General features: G+C 35.4%; 3 protein-coding genes across 6 annotated transcripts; 1 reads left to right on the top strand and 2 right to left on the bottom strand.

Annotated features, from left to right (window-relative positions):
• Nucleotides 1-653: 653 nt before the first annotated feature.
• Nucleotides 654-4,215, top strand: LOC127243139 (cell division control protein 2 homolog A-like). Its single transcript, XM_051263010.1, has 9 exons — nt 654-740; nt 1,528-1,544; nt 1,624-1,808; nt 2,013-2,133; nt 2,452-2,625; nt 2,825-2,988; nt 3,175-3,262; nt 3,359-3,412; nt 3,819-4,215. The coding sequence occupies exons 2-9, from the start codon at nt 1,536-1,538 to the stop codon at nt 3,906-3,908; spliced, it is 885 nt and encodes a 294-aa protein (XP_051118967.1). The 5' UTR covers nt 654-740; nt 1,528-1,535; the 3' UTR covers nt 3,909-4,215.
• Nucleotides 4,216-5,023: 808 nt separating this feature from the next.
• LOC127243613 (tryptophan--tRNA ligase, chloroplastic/mitochondrial) lies at nt 5,024-10,071 on the bottom strand. 3 transcript variants are annotated; one of them, XM_051263711.1, is made up of 15 exons: nt 9,907-10,071; nt 9,665-9,814; nt 9,070-9,157; nt 8,898-8,951; nt 8,250-8,339; nt 8,037-8,159; nt 7,571-7,642; nt 7,280-7,392; nt 7,121-7,142; nt 6,960-7,025; nt 6,259-6,315; nt 5,871-5,917; nt 5,654-5,735; nt 5,441-5,530; nt 5,024-5,323 (listed from the first exon to the last, which is right to left on the bottom strand). In XM_051263711.1, exons 1-15 carry the CDS (start codon nt 9,972-9,974, stop codon nt 5,165-5,167), a joined length of 1,281 nt encoding a protein of 426 aa, XP_051119668.1. In that variant the 5' UTR covers nt 9,975-10,071; the 3' UTR covers nt 5,024-5,164. The 3 variants fall into 3 exon arrangements, with proteins under 3 accessions (XP_051119668.1, XP_051119669.1, XP_051119670.1); XM_051263712.1 differs by having other exon boundaries at nt 8,910-8,951; XM_051263713.1 differs by lacking the exon at nt 6,259-6,315.
• A 283-nt stretch (nt 10,072-10,354) lies between these two features.
• On the bottom strand, nt 10,355-14,611 carry LOC127243364 (NADP-dependent malic enzyme-like). 2 transcript variants are annotated; one of them, XM_051263342.1, is made up of 18 exons: nt 14,499-14,611; nt 14,053-14,247; nt 13,758-13,878; nt 13,591-13,665; nt 13,316-13,467; nt 13,030-13,201; nt 12,852-12,947; nt 12,676-12,747; nt 12,502-12,585; nt 12,323-12,421; nt 12,069-12,116; nt 11,932-11,985; nt 11,756-11,854; nt 11,573-11,662; nt 11,390-11,467; nt 10,988-11,153; nt 10,760-10,888; nt 10,355-10,661 (listed from the first exon to the last, which is right to left on the bottom strand). In XM_051263342.1, exons 2-18 carry the CDS (start codon nt 14,166-14,168, stop codon nt 10,573-10,575), a joined length of 1,740 nt encoding a protein of 579 aa, XP_051119299.1. In that variant the 5' UTR covers nt 14,169-14,247; nt 14,499-14,611; the 3' UTR covers nt 10,355-10,572. The 2 variants fall into 2 exon arrangements, with proteins under 2 accessions (XP_051119299.1, XP_051119298.1); XM_051263341.1 differs by having other exon boundaries at nt 14,053-14,231; nt 14,499-14,602.
• Between the last annotated feature and the right edge of the window lie 34 nt (nt 14,612-14,645).

Here is a 14,645-nt window from a genome sequence, read left to right as displayed (position 1 = left end):
TTAGTTTATTTTAGTTAATAATAAAGAAAATGTCCAAAAAAAAAGAAAAAAGAGCATAAGTAAAGAGCATGAAAGAGTGTATACTGGGAATGCATCCATTTGATGCAATGTACTGACTGCAACGAATCACAATAATTATACTGTTTAAGGAAAGTCACTCACTCAGTACACTACAAACTCGATTCGTCGCCACCATTCAATCATTAATTAATTAATTAGGTCAAATTATTTCATTTAATTTGAATCGGTTCATTATTAGTATATTAATCAAATTATTTACAAAACTTATTATGTTTCAAATTTCATCTAACATTAATATTCTTTCTACTCTCGTAAAGATAACTTAATGCTATTATCCATTATTTAATTGCTGTTATTTGTATTTTGAAATAATATTTTATTTTTCTTTTTAATGTATTTCGTTGTTTATATAATATTATAAATAACGAATATAATATTTATTTAAAAAAAAAATCACGCACAATGCAAAAAATAGCGTGAAAAAAAACAATTTTAAATGCGTTTTTTTAGTTTTTATTTTTTTTAATTAAATAAAAAAATATTTATACATGAAAAAAAAATAAAAATGTATATTTATGCGTACACATCATTATGTATTATATAATACGTGTATATATATATATGTATGTATAGAAAGACCAACCCTATATCTAGACTTTGCTCGGAATTGCAGACAGAAACCCACTCTTTTTGGTTCCCTCCGTTTTCGTCGATCTCTGGTAAGAAATTGCATCGATTCTCGACTTGTTTTTTTGCTTGTTCTTCGCGCTTCTCGCACGATTAGAATGCACGCAGAACAGAGTTTTGTGGTTTCACATCTTTTGTTTAATGATGGATCGATGTTAATTTATTTGTTCGTGAATGCAACTGGAAAACGATAGGTGCAGCAGTTGTGCATTGAGAGTGATAATTGTGAAGGAAATTAAGTAGTATAACTTTATTTTCAGCGCTGCTTATTTATTGGCTTTACTATTTCTGTACCTTCTTTTTTTGTAGTTTAAATTTGGTGGTGGAGAAAATGTATGTTGATTTCTGGTTTTTGTGCCAATTTTCAGTGTTTGATTTGGTATATTTGGTTTTGGAAGTTAATGATTTTGAAAGTAGTTTTGGTTTTTCTGTAATTGTTCGACTTATAATGATATGGTGGTGATGATTTTATTGTCTGATGTAGTGATCTGTATGTTTGATCTCTATTTGCGGTTCAATTGGATTTTTTCAATTTACTTAATAGTTCCACAATTAGAAGAATCGCTTGCTACTAATGCTCCGTTGACATTGATTTGAATAGATTTTCTTTAAGAGTCAAATATCTGTAAACGCCTTCTTAAATTGGCCTTGATAAGTTTCAAACTGTGGATTTAATGTGTCTGTTATTTCCCCCTACATTGGTTGATTTGTGAATCAATATGCGATTGTAACCATTTGCAATTACCACTGGATCATGACGTAGCCATTTTATTTTTTTTCCCCTTCTCTACTCTTTGCTGATGGCCATTTCAACCACAGTTCACTAGATGGATCAGGTAATGATACTAACTCGCTCTTATTTCAGATTATGGTGCTTGTAATGAATTGTGATGTTCTCAAAATTCTAAAATGCAGTATGAAAAGGTTGAGAAGATTGGCGAGGGAACATATGGAGTGGTGTACAAGGCTCGTGATCGTATGACTAATGAAACTATTGCTTTGAAGAAAATTCGATTAGAGCAGGAAGATGAGGGGGTACCAAGCACAGCTATCAGAGAAATATCTCTGTTGAAGGAGATGCAGCATGGAAATATTGTAAGGTATGTCAGAAATCCCTTTAAGAGGAGGCTTAAAAATGTAAGAGGGTAAAAGGTTTGACAGCATAGAATAAAATGTGAAGGCAGATGCCTCGATGTAAATAAGATATTATAGTTTAGCATGGTTTATTGAAACTCAATCTTTAGTAAGGAGCATAATATATAATAATTACGCAAATGCAGAATAATTTCTGACTATTTTCACAGGTTACAGGATGTTGTGCACAGCGAGAAGCGGTTGTATCTTGTATTTGAATATCTGGACTTGGACTTGAAGAAACACATGGATTCTTGTCCAGAATTCTCTAAAAATCCTCGCTTGGTTAAAGTATGTGACCTCTCTGTTGCTTTTGGATCCCTAAAACCTTTTTGTTATTTGAGCAATCCGGTTGATAGATATGTGGTTTTTGGATACAATTCCCAAAATATAAAAACTGCAAGATTCTGATTTGTTTAGGTGATGGTATTCATGTAATGAATGAAATTTTTTTTAAAGGTTCTAAGTTCTTGCAAATGTAAGTGAGTCCTAAAGGCTAAGAAAAAATTATCTCGGAAGAGCTGATCTATTTCATATATCTGTGATGATAAGAATAGAATCAATACTTGAAAATCAAAGTTGTCATGCAGTCAATCTCTAATCATGCAGATGTTTCTCTATCAAATACTACGCGGCATTGCCTATTGCCATTCTCATCGTGTCCTCCACCGAGATTTGAAGCCTCAAAACTTGCTGATAGATCGCCGTACCAATGCATTAAAGCTTGCAGACTTTGGATTGGCCAGAGCATTTGGCATTCCTGTCAGGACCTTCACACACGAGGTACATGTTTCGAATTGGATGTCCTGCTTTTACTTTTGCAAGCTACTGGATCTATTGATAACTCTGTAGCTAGCTAGTTTGAAACTTCATTGCAAACATTTTATTTGTCTTTTAAAAGTATAAATCATCGTGAATAATTAATTTTCGTTTAAGTTGCTACATTGTTTATTTTCTCTTATATGAATTCATTATGCTGCAGGTTGTCACACTATGGTACAGGGCTCCGGAAATTCTTCTAGGATCACGCCACTATTCTACTCCTGTTGACATATGGTCAGTAGGTTGTATATTTGCCGAAATGGTCAACCAGAAACCTCTGTTTCCTGGTGACTCTGAGATTGACGAGCTCTTCAAAATATTTAGGTAAAATCTGTCCAACCATTAATTTTCTTGCCTTAAATAGTGATGATGCGATGCAACATCTGTCTCCATTTATTGTATCCTTCATACTTAATATAAACCTCATCGAAATGTAAAATAAGTAACAATTTTCTTCCATTCTTCATATCTATATTTAGGAGCCTTATTTATATCTACATTTTTTATCAGAGTCATGGGCACTCCGAATGAAGATACATGGCCTGGAGTGACGTCTCTTCCAGATTTTAAGTCAACATTTCCCAAGTGGCCTGCCAAGGTGATTAAACTTTGGTTAAATTATCCATCCACCCTCTCTGCATCGCAATCTTGTGCAATCCATTAACGGTACAATTGGTATATCGTAAATTTGTAGGACCTGGCAACTGTTGTTCCGAATCTCGATGGAGCTGGACTTAACCTCCTTGGTGTAAGTTCTTTATTTCCTTAATTTAGGAAGTACAAACGAATGGTAGCTACAGAATTCTTGGCTACTATCTATAGAACATTGAAAACCAAAAACCCACACAAGGAATCTTTACGACATAAAAGAAAAAATTCAACAGAAGGGGCATAAAATTTTCTTTTATCAGATCCTCCTCGTGTCAGAATGGCTCTTTAATATGCGAACAAGTTTTAACGACTTAGAAGAAAATATTAACTCGAATAATGCACACTAAACTTTGTACATGAGATGGGTATTTGAGGTTTGGATAAAACAATCTTGTAGGATTATTCTCTGTAGAAGGTCTAAAAATCTTGGTTGGTCTGATTAAAGAAATCTGACGATTTATTTAAGGCGGCTGAGTTATTCATTGTTTGTTCTACTCTTGCAGAAAATGCTATGCTTTGATCCCAGCAAAAGAATCACTGCGAGGAGCGCTCTGGAGCACGAGTACTTTAAGGATATCGGGTTTGTCCCGTGATTGACTCCGCGATAAAACCTGGTGCAAATGTATATTGTGATTGATGCTGTAGTATCAGGTTAGATTTTGCGTGTGAGCGCCGCTTATATAATATCACTGCTGCATCGTGTTTTAAATTCTTCGGCTTCTTCTTCTTCTTTGTTTGTTTGTTGTTGTTTTTTTAGACGTGTGGTGTCTGCCTTATTCATTTTGGCTTGCATTTGCAAAAGTGGGGATATGTTGTTTCATTGGTTGTGCCTTTTGCCTTCTTTTTACGACTGGTTTGTGTGATTGTTTTACTTTTGTGGTAAGAAGATGATAATGGTGATGCATGGCTTCCTCTGATTATTGCAATTATATATGTTTGGAATAGTATCAATGTTTGGATTTGATTTTGTATATTGAATGTTTGTATTTATTAATTTATTTTATTTAAAGAGTGGATCACGCGCTGGTGTGGTTTTTCTATGAAGTCGGTATTTAATCCTTTTGATCTCTGTTACTTTATATATACAATGGTATTCATATGTTACATGTTAAAACTGCAAATGAATAAATTAGTAAATAGTTATTCAACTATATATTTGATTTAAATGATGACCAGTAAATGACATTGTTGAAATGTATGCAATACAATGTTATTTATTTATATGTATTTATATATTTTTTAAATTAATGTTCCCGTTTTAAAATATTTAATATTTTGTTTGAATACATTTTTTTATGTTTAGAGATTCTTTATTTCATATATATACTTATAAATTATTATTATTATTATTATGCCTCAATTTTTGTTTCGGCCGTTTTTTTTCTAAAAAAAAAATTAATAAGATTTTTTATTATAATAAGCAAATATTTTAGATATTTTAAAATAAATATAATAGCAAATAAATTGTATTATTAGATAATATATATTAAAAAAATTTGTCAGGTCTAGATGGGCTCATTCCTGGTGAGGCAGGCCTAGGTTGATATTGTTGGGTCATTTAAATGTTCGAATTCAAGGCCCCGCATTTGTTGTAGCAAATTTGATTTTGGGCTGGATTGGACTGTACCAATTTGGGTCTTTATATCATTTAAAACCGCTATTTTAATTTAAATTTTTATTATTCAAAAATTCAAACAAAAAAATCAAATCCACAAACAAACATCACTTAAGGGATTTGATGATGTCAAAAATGTTCAGTATACTATCAAAGTTAAATCAAATCAAATCAAATTTCGGAATAAATTAAAATCTGATAAATATATTTTGGTGGAACCAAAAACGTGCTACATTACTCGATCATGTGGTGGTCTCCTCTCCTCCGTAAAAACCCCATGGCTTGGTATACGTTGTCTAGAGTAGCATCTGCTATGACTGCAGCTTCGCTAGCTCCCTTTGCCAATACGTCGTCCAAGTAATTAGGATCCGAAGTAATTTCCGCGTAGGAAACCTGCCATCGACATACACACAGTACTTATAATTTTCATTTTTCAAGGAATAGCATTAGCAGCTGCGAGTGGGAACTGGATTTTAATTGATTGATTTGCAATTGCAAGAGAAGACGAACCTGGATCGGATGTAGATGATCGACTATTGCATCAGTTAGAATAGGTTTGAATGCTCCCCAATTCATTGCTTCGCATTCTTCCGCTACTGCCTGCACCGACGTCACCCATTTCAAAATGTTAACAACATGTTTGTAATTTAATTAAAGCTTTCAAACAGATAAATAGGTCGGTGGGATTTTAAAATTAGTAGAGTGATGTCTTAGACTTAGTACCTGTTTCGTCTTGCCACTAACGAGCTGATATATTGAAAGAAGATTATGGCATTCAGGTCTCTCGGGGTTGTCGAATTCCAAGCTGCAAAATTCCAATTAAACAAACGCAATATTAAGCTTGGGGACTTGTCGCAGCGAAGTCTTGGCATAAATACGAGCACATATATAAGAAAGGATAAGTTTCAACAAGGAAATAACAAAAGCAGAAAATTCTAACCCTGGAAACGAGTCGGTCTTGCAACGTTTTATCTTGTTGGCAATCAACTGCGAATCCAGGATAAATGTGAAGATAATAAGAATATCAAGGATTGCTATATGTAAACTATATATAGAAAATAAGAATCTTAAACTTCATTTCATGCACGCTACGTAACATTTAGCAGCATAGCATCAGAAACTCAACCAGAGGTCTCACTTTTTCGATTTGAACACCTGTAGTTTTCTCTTCAAAATAAAAGCTCATAATGAAGGTAACTTGGCTATTAAATAGGAAAATCATCGAGGTGCTACTTTTTAGAGAATAACGAAATTTAATTAGATGCAATGGGACATCACATAGTGAAACATAGGCTCGCGAAATTCATACAAGAAATTATTATACTCACATCTTTTGAGTCAAGCAAGTTGATTCGAGATTGATCAGAAGGGGCCGATTTAGACATCTACGGACAAAGATTAAAGCCTGATTTTAGTCAGAAAACAGAAGAGATGCGAGACTGATAGATAAGAATATTGTATCAGGCATCCAAAAATCAGCTGCTAGAAGAAACGGTGATGATAAGTTGCCACCAGATGAAAAGCAGATTAAATAACAGAAAATTTCTTTTAAATGCAAAAAAAATATATTCTAACTCTGATGTTGATTATCCATAGATCACAAAAACCACATGTTGACTGCTTGATTAACAAAACCAAAGAGAGAATTTCAACTCAAAATTAATCAAGATCATGTGCAGTTGTGCTCATCAAAATTTTCATAACTATGGCCCCATTTGAAGCTACAGGAAAATAGCAGACTGGTCAATTATGAAGCTACAGGTAGAAAATTCACATGTTATGCAACAAGATCAAGGAGTACAAAATAAAATTCTTTAAGTTCACTCTCTCAATTGTAATCCCCATACCCCCTTGGAAAAATCTAAAAAGGTAAGGTCGCCCCACCCAAATCCTTATCCAAGCTGATAATTTTAATTGTGCAAACATTTTCCTTCTACATAATTTAAAAATAAAAAATAAAAAAAAAAAGTTGTGCAATTCAATTGTTGCTGAAAGATGTTCATCAGAAAGGAAATGAGAAGGGTATAACCTTGGAAAGACCATCAGTGAGAGACATCACACGAGCTCCAGTAGGAGGAATAAGGGGTTCGGGAACCTACAACCATCATATCATGAAAACATTTTGTTAAATCTCAATTTGTAAGGTATCTGGAAACTGTGTGCATGTTTGATTGATGAGCAAAACAACACCTTAAAAATGGCACCACCTCGTCTTCGACCCAAAATGTTCATAAAAAAAATCATTTAGTCTCCTATGCAAAATAGAAACCAAATACAGTAATAGCAGCAATTTTGAGACAGAAGTTTAGCATGATCATTAGGCAAAAATCCCGCATCTCCTAAACTTACCCTCCAAGCTTCTTCCACTTTCTTCCACCATATACATAATTGAAATGTTCAGCTATTTCTCGAGTCAGCTCAAGGTGCTGCTTCTGATCCTCGCCAACAGGGACAAAATCAGACTGCACAAGCAATTATTATTTAAAATGACAATAGTCATTCTAGAAATGCAAACATAATCACATTGGAGAGCAAGTAACTCTATGAACAAAACAAGTATATACATAGTGTAAATAAATAAAAGTTATATTAGTAAAAGATAAGTGCTGTTGCAAGGAAAATTGCACAAAAGATAATTACTTGATACAAGAGGATGTCAGAAGCCATAAGCACTGGATATGTTAGAAGTGCAACGCCAACGTTGCTATCCCCCTGAAAAGTAAAAACAGAGGTATACTAAGTGAGCATGCTTTCTAATATTGAATGTCTTCATAGTTACTGCAACACAGCTAGTAAAAAATGCAAAAGATACAGATGATTGTTAGCAGAGACAAATGCATCTCAGGAAATCGGTTATCTACATGATACATATAACATCAATACATACATGCATATAGATTATAGGGTCATATTTCCAATGTTCCCAAAGCAAAAAGTAATTCTATCTTGTCACTTCATGCTATCACAGACACATATATCAACCTGGGGCATTAAATTAAGATTACATCTAAGTTACAAGAAAGATTTAATTACTTATTTGAACAAACAATAATACAGTAAACAAAGGATAAATAAATTAATAAGTATGAGAGAACAGAAAACCCACAGCTTTCCGAGATTTCTCTTTAAATTGAATCATCCTATTGAGCCAACCAATCGGGGTGCCAGAACTCAGCAGCCACATCAATTCTACATGAGCACGAACATGAGATTGCACAAAAACTGAGGCCTGCAGATGGAAATTAACAGATCCTTTTATAGGAATCTCCTAGCCAACTAAATAGAATTTTTCTGATAGGAACATAAAGCAAAGGTAAACCTTAGAAATATCAACACCACACGCCAAATAAAGTGCTGCAGTATCTCTTGTTGCTTTTGACAACTGTTGTGTATCATATGGCAGTGTTATCTGCAAGCACAGATAGAGTAGTATGCAGTAAAAACCATTAAAATGTTGAACAAAAGATGAAATTTTCAACTGTTAAACAATAATAAATGGAAGAAATTTTCCTTATAAAAAATGTGGCATAAATTATGAAACCATCACTTCATTAAACTGGGAATTGGCAAATCATAGCTTGTCATTTTCATGAAAATATGTAGAAAGTATGATTTCCAAATGGTACAGTAATGCAGATTTCATCAAACAATATTCGACCTTATCCTAAACTCCCAAGACCATAAGTTTCTTGCCAGTACTTCAAAGAGACAATACTAATAGGTGTATGTTTAATTGTGTCTTTACAACTATTCAAACGCTATCTATCTATTTTCTCCCCTAAAAAATTGTCATTTCAAACACCTAATTTCCTTTTCAATTTAAAATATCACATCAAAAGCCCATTTTGATTTGAACTTTTACTATTCCCAAAACAAGGATATCCAAAACATTGGGGTTCTAGAGAATTCAGGGAGTACATCAGACTGAAATTATAAAATGCATGATACAGGAGAAATTAAGTCAGACATTAGAGCTTACAGCATGGAGATCCACAATGAAAAAGAGAGTTTCATATGCATTCTGCAAGAGTAAAGAGGAGAGGGCACATGAAACACAAGATTATACTTGGAGTGAAGAGAGAACAAAATAAATTTTAATGTCTCAACACTGATAGTATGCACAAGACTTGAACACGAACCTGCAAGTCAATCCAATTTTTAATGGCACCAAGATAGTTGCCAAGATGTATGGATCCAGTGGGCTGGACACCGGAGACTATTCTTTTCCTACAAAATAACGAAATTCATATTTGGTGAGGACATGCGTTAAATAATTTTATTACAGGGTGATCCCATTACAGCTAAAGACTAACATGCCTGTTGATGCAATGATCCTAAAAGCATCAAGTCTGACAAAAGTTTATATGAATGAATGCATTAAACTACACTCATATCATATGCATTTGTGTGCCACTAAATTAGCTAACAATATTTTATCATCATCAAACATTTCTGTTTACATACGTTTTCAAAGCTATTTTCATACTATTCATCAACAGATCTCTTTTAAAAAAGCATCACATGTTATATCTATATTTCATCTCAAATACTGAATCAAAAAACATATTATCTCTTCTAAACATCACATCCAAAATCTATTATGTCGCGTCAATTACCTAATATATATATAAATAAAAGAGATGCAAAATAACAGCAAACAATATGGTTAACTACTGCTTCCAACTTGGAAGAATAAACAAGTGAGGAACAAAAATAATGTCGATGAATTAGTACTTTACGGAGCTAGAGGCGGTCTCAGAAGTCGAAGGTTCCGAAATCGAGACGCTGCAAAGGCACCGGAAGTTTTCCCCAATCCGCAAACGCCGCTTCTGAGGAAATGCACCTGGTCTGCTCAAAAATTTGGTCACACCAACACAGCCATGCCTGCTTCCACAAATCAAAACATCAAAACAAACTCAACTCAAAGCATCGACAGCAAATCAAACCTAACCAACCAAACAAGAAGATAAACGCACAATGAGGAGATGGAGCAGGGGGAAGTGTTGGAGAGATTGAGGAAGTGAGTGAGTATCGAACGCCCCATGGCGGCCGAGCTATCTAAGGCTCGCTCAGCTCAGCTCCGTTTCCGCCTTCGTCTGGTTTAGAAAAACGCTCTTCAGAGGATATGATTTTGCAATCGGATCTGACCCGACCCTAACCCGATGAAGACGCCAAACGTCGGGCTAGAATACGTAGCTGTCATTTTTTTTTAATATTAAATATAACTCTGATTTTGTTTCGAGTGTTTTTTTAGTTTAAAACATCCTTTTTTTGTGTGACTATATAGATTTTAAGTTGAATTATTATTTTTTTTAAATAAATATATAGAATATATATTATATTTTTTATTAATATTAATAGTGAAGAGGTGCATATAAAATTTTTGATTGGGTGAAAACTTTTATATGGTATAGAAGATAAAAATGAGCAAAAAATACAAACTACTAACGCGGCCAGTGTTACATTACAACATGAATTAATTCTGCAAATCAATGCAATGCTCATACAATTGTACAAAAGAACAGCAACGCAAGTTCTCACAAAAGAAACAACAAAGAATCAGGAAATAATAGTGAAGATACTGCTTCTAGCTCAAGAACAAATTGAATTATTCGTTGTCGGGCCAAATGATCGGTCGGTGATCAGCGATAGCTACCATAAACTGGAGAATACATGCAACTCTCTGCATACTTAACAAGGTCCTTTGGGCGAGGGAGACGCGAAGCCAAACCTAAACACAAAAAAAAAACTCAATGTCATTTTTCACGAGTATTGTATATGTTTTGTTTTTCGAGAAGTTAGATAAATGAATGAATTTGAAGAATGTACCAAGTTCGTATGCTTTCGCAGCAACTTCAGCTGCAATGTGAGCTGAAATCTTTCGGATGTTTGTGAAGGGAGGGTATATTAGTCCTTTTGCGAAGTTCTCCTCCGACACTTGGGCTGCCAAAGCTTCAGCTGTATATATGTGGAGTTAAGATGATCAGGTTGCATTCATGGAGAAAGGGCAGTAATAGTTAAGGGATGTGTGTGTGTGTTTTCGACTGCGTCGCTTACATGCTGCCAAAAGCAAATCGTCGTGTATGCGAATTGTCCCAGACATTATCAAGCCCAACCCGAAGCCGGGGAATATGTAAGCATTGTTTGCTTGTCCAGGCATGAACAGTTTTCCATTGAACTCCACCGGATCGAATGGGCTTCCGCTAGCGTATATGGCGCGACCCTGTAAGTAAGTAACCTCAGAAACTTATTGCATATGATGTTGACTTCATAATATCTAAATATAAATAAATACTTAATATTTATCTCTTCAAGTTCAAGTTTTTTTAATGAAATACTTGTTTAATATGGTATTAGAGTCGCGACTTAAAATGTTTGAGTCTCATATTGATCTCTTTAAATTTAACTTCAGGTGAGGTGATTATTTAACAACATATAACACAAAGTCATGTAATGTACCTCACTCCATGTGTAAGCTTCCTCTGCCGTGCATTCGGCTTGGGAGGTTGGGTTCGACAGAGCGAGGATGAGAGGTTTCTGCAAGTTAAACCATTAGAAATTACAGTGTTAGATTTCTGATGAATTATAGTTCGGCGGATACATGGAGATCTACACGTGCTCGCGGTGTATAATGTTTATAACCTCGTTGAAAGATGCCATGGCTTGAACGACTTCCTTCGTAAATGTTTTACCAACTCCGGACGTTCCGATTAGAACTGTTGGTTTTATGGCCTGAGAGAGAATGAAATTTCAGTTAACCAAGAAATGCAGGCATTATGAGGTTTGTCATTAGTAAAAGCTCAGCTGAAGCCATAGATATGTTACCTTAACAGCATCCAAAAGATCCTTAACAGGTTCATGCTCGTGAGCCCAAGGCTTCTTGAAGTGCTGAAGGGATTCTTTGCGGGAGCTAACGATCAGCCCCTGTTATGTAATTAAGAACTATCAGCAATTGGGTATTGATTATCAGCAATGCGAAAATGATATACGACAGATAATACCTTGGAGTCCACAAGCCATATTTTCTTCCGAGCCTCTTCAATTGTAGCATTTGTCTACCATCACAAGAGTTCGATATTAATCAAGAGCATTAGCAAGTGTGAGATTATCTTATAAGGTAAGATGAGTACTCGTTTACCTTTTTCGACATCTGAAGAGCAATAAGCTCAGCTATACCCGTCCCCGCCTAACAGAAATCAAAATTTTAAGTAAGATCAGCAGATGAAGATATACATCAATGATGCAAGAAAATACAGGCTAAAGCATACACATATATCTCTTTAAATATGAAAATCACAGAGAAAGGTTTGATGATTATGTCTGTAATGATATGAAGTTTCAAAACTAGGCATAGGAAGTTATGAGTGTTGAACATGAAGAAATTCAAGGTACCTCTCCAGCTCCCAAGAACAAGAAAGTATGATCCGCCAAATTCCCACCAACTAGTTTCAAAGCGGCGAGAAGCCCGGAAAGAACCACGGAGGCAGTGCCCTGTGAAGGAATAACAAGCATGAAGATCTTAAATCGAGGTCTAGGGTTTATAACAAAAACTAAAAATAAATCAAAATTACCTGGATATCATCATTGAACACAAGATGGCTTGTCCGGTACTTGGCGAGTAACTCAAAGGCATTGTGATTTGCAAAATCTTCAAACTAAAGGAATTCAAACAAGAAATCGGATAATTCAGCAAGGTAACTGTGGGCAAATTAAAAGGCTTGAATATTTTCAACGGTATGTAGTACCTGTATCAGGACTTTCTCTCCATAAACTTGTTTAACTGCTACCATGAATTCTTCTAGAAGCTCAGCATATTCCTACAGGCAGACAAAAGATTATAATCCACCAGAAACAGCTGAAAGACTAATAATAGGAAAATAGTAATCCTTGCTTTCAGAAATGAAATAGGAAATCATGAGACCTGTCCAGTTGCTCGTTTGTGCTTCAGACCGATGTAGAATTCATCCTCCAGCAACTTCTTATTGTTTGTCCCAACATCAATAGTTATAGGCAAGCACTGTTCAAGGCATTCAATGGACAATATGACGTGAATATTATAATTCGATAAAAGTTATGTATCGGATGGCACCAACGCTTACAGCTGATGGACGAACTCCCCCAAGAGCCGTATACAAAGATAGTTTTCCAACAGGAATACCCATGCCCTGGCACCCAAGATCGCCAAGGCCTAAGATCCTCTCGCCATCAGTTACCACAATAACTTGGATAGACTTTTCGGGCCAATTTTTCAAAACTTCAAGAATTCTTCCCCTGGATAAATAACATCAGAGAAACACCCATCTAAGAAACTTCCCTTCACCAATTCATCTTGTATAATATAACACAACACTAATAGAAAAGTGGAAAGAAGATAAGAAGGAATACTTCTCTTTCAAGCTGATATAGAGACCCTGAGGACGCCTGAAAATGCTACCATACTTCTGGCAGGCCTCACCAACTGTAGGAGTATAAACCACGGGAAGCATTTCTTCAACGTTATCTATGAGTAGCTTGTAAAACAGCTTTTCATTCCTCTCCTAAGCAACATTGGCATAAAAAAAAAAAAAAAATATGCCAAGAATTAGCCGCCATTAACGTTAAAAACCACTACAAAGGCTACAATCAGATGTATGAAACTTATCTCACTGTGGCAATTTTACCTGGAGATCCATCATGGCCATATACCGCTGCAGTGGCACCTTATAGTCACGCAGAATGGCCATCATCCGCTTCTCCTGATTTACAAAAACAAGCAGGTGCTGGAAATGTTATTATCACAGAAAATGGATTGTTGGAGACCTAATTAAGCTAACGGTTTCTTAATTACCTGAAGATCTTGAGTAAAGCCTGCTGGAGGGAGAAGCCCTGTCAAGTAATGAGCATCCCTTTCCTTTTCGGTGAAGGCTAATCCTTTGTTGTACCGTGGATCACGCAGTAAAGTATACCCACTGATCATTCATACAATAATTTGAATGACAAATAAATATAGACACAGAGAATAATGATCAACTTATCATGAAAAAGAATGGATGGAATAGGAATATGTACAGAAAAGTTAAAGGAGCCAAACAATACAGAGAATAATGAACAACTTAGTTACGGATTTTGAACGTTTAGACTACCTTGCAATAGACGCGGACCACGGAGTTAAAGTTTGTTCCTCAGAAGCCTTATCCTCACCATACACATCCACAGAGTTAACCGACTCTCCATTAACATGATTGAATGCTCTCTCCATCTCTGCCCTAATCCTGCTGTTTCTTCCTCCTCTATGCAATTTCAGAACTCCAACTGCACGTTTCTGCCAAAGAAACGAACTGAAACACCAAATCAAAATGAATTCACAGAAAAACCCGCAATTATATTTCTAGCTTGCGCCTCTAGCCTATTCAATCTCTTTCACAACTGACTGCCTTCCCTCAATTCTAAAGACACCGGTATTTATAACCAAAAGTAGTCTTCTCACGGTCAAAAAATCATCAAATATGACAGCACTTTTTCTCGACGACGAAAATTTGAATTCTAGAGTGTGTGAACTCGAAAATTCTGCAAAAGTTAGACCAAGTACCCGGAATGTGGATGGATTGACTCCTCGCAGCATCAGGGAAGGCGCTGTAGGCGAAGACAATCACAATGCTGATATGTAGATGCTGGACCGTTGCTTCCGCGTGCAGAAAAGTAGTTGGAATCTGCTTCGTCTCTTCCTTCCTGATCC

This window comes from Andrographis paniculata, unplaced genomic scaffold (assembly GCF_009805555.1).
Source record: "Andrographis paniculata isolate CXL003 unplaced genomic scaffold, ASM980555v1 Contig95END, whole genome shotgun sequence".
Taxonomy (NCBI): Eukaryota; Viridiplantae; Streptophyta; class Magnoliopsida; order Lamiales; family Acanthaceae; genus Andrographis; species Andrographis paniculata.
Note: the sequence above shows the minus strand (reverse complement) of the source record. Positions and strands in the feature narration are given on the sequence as shown.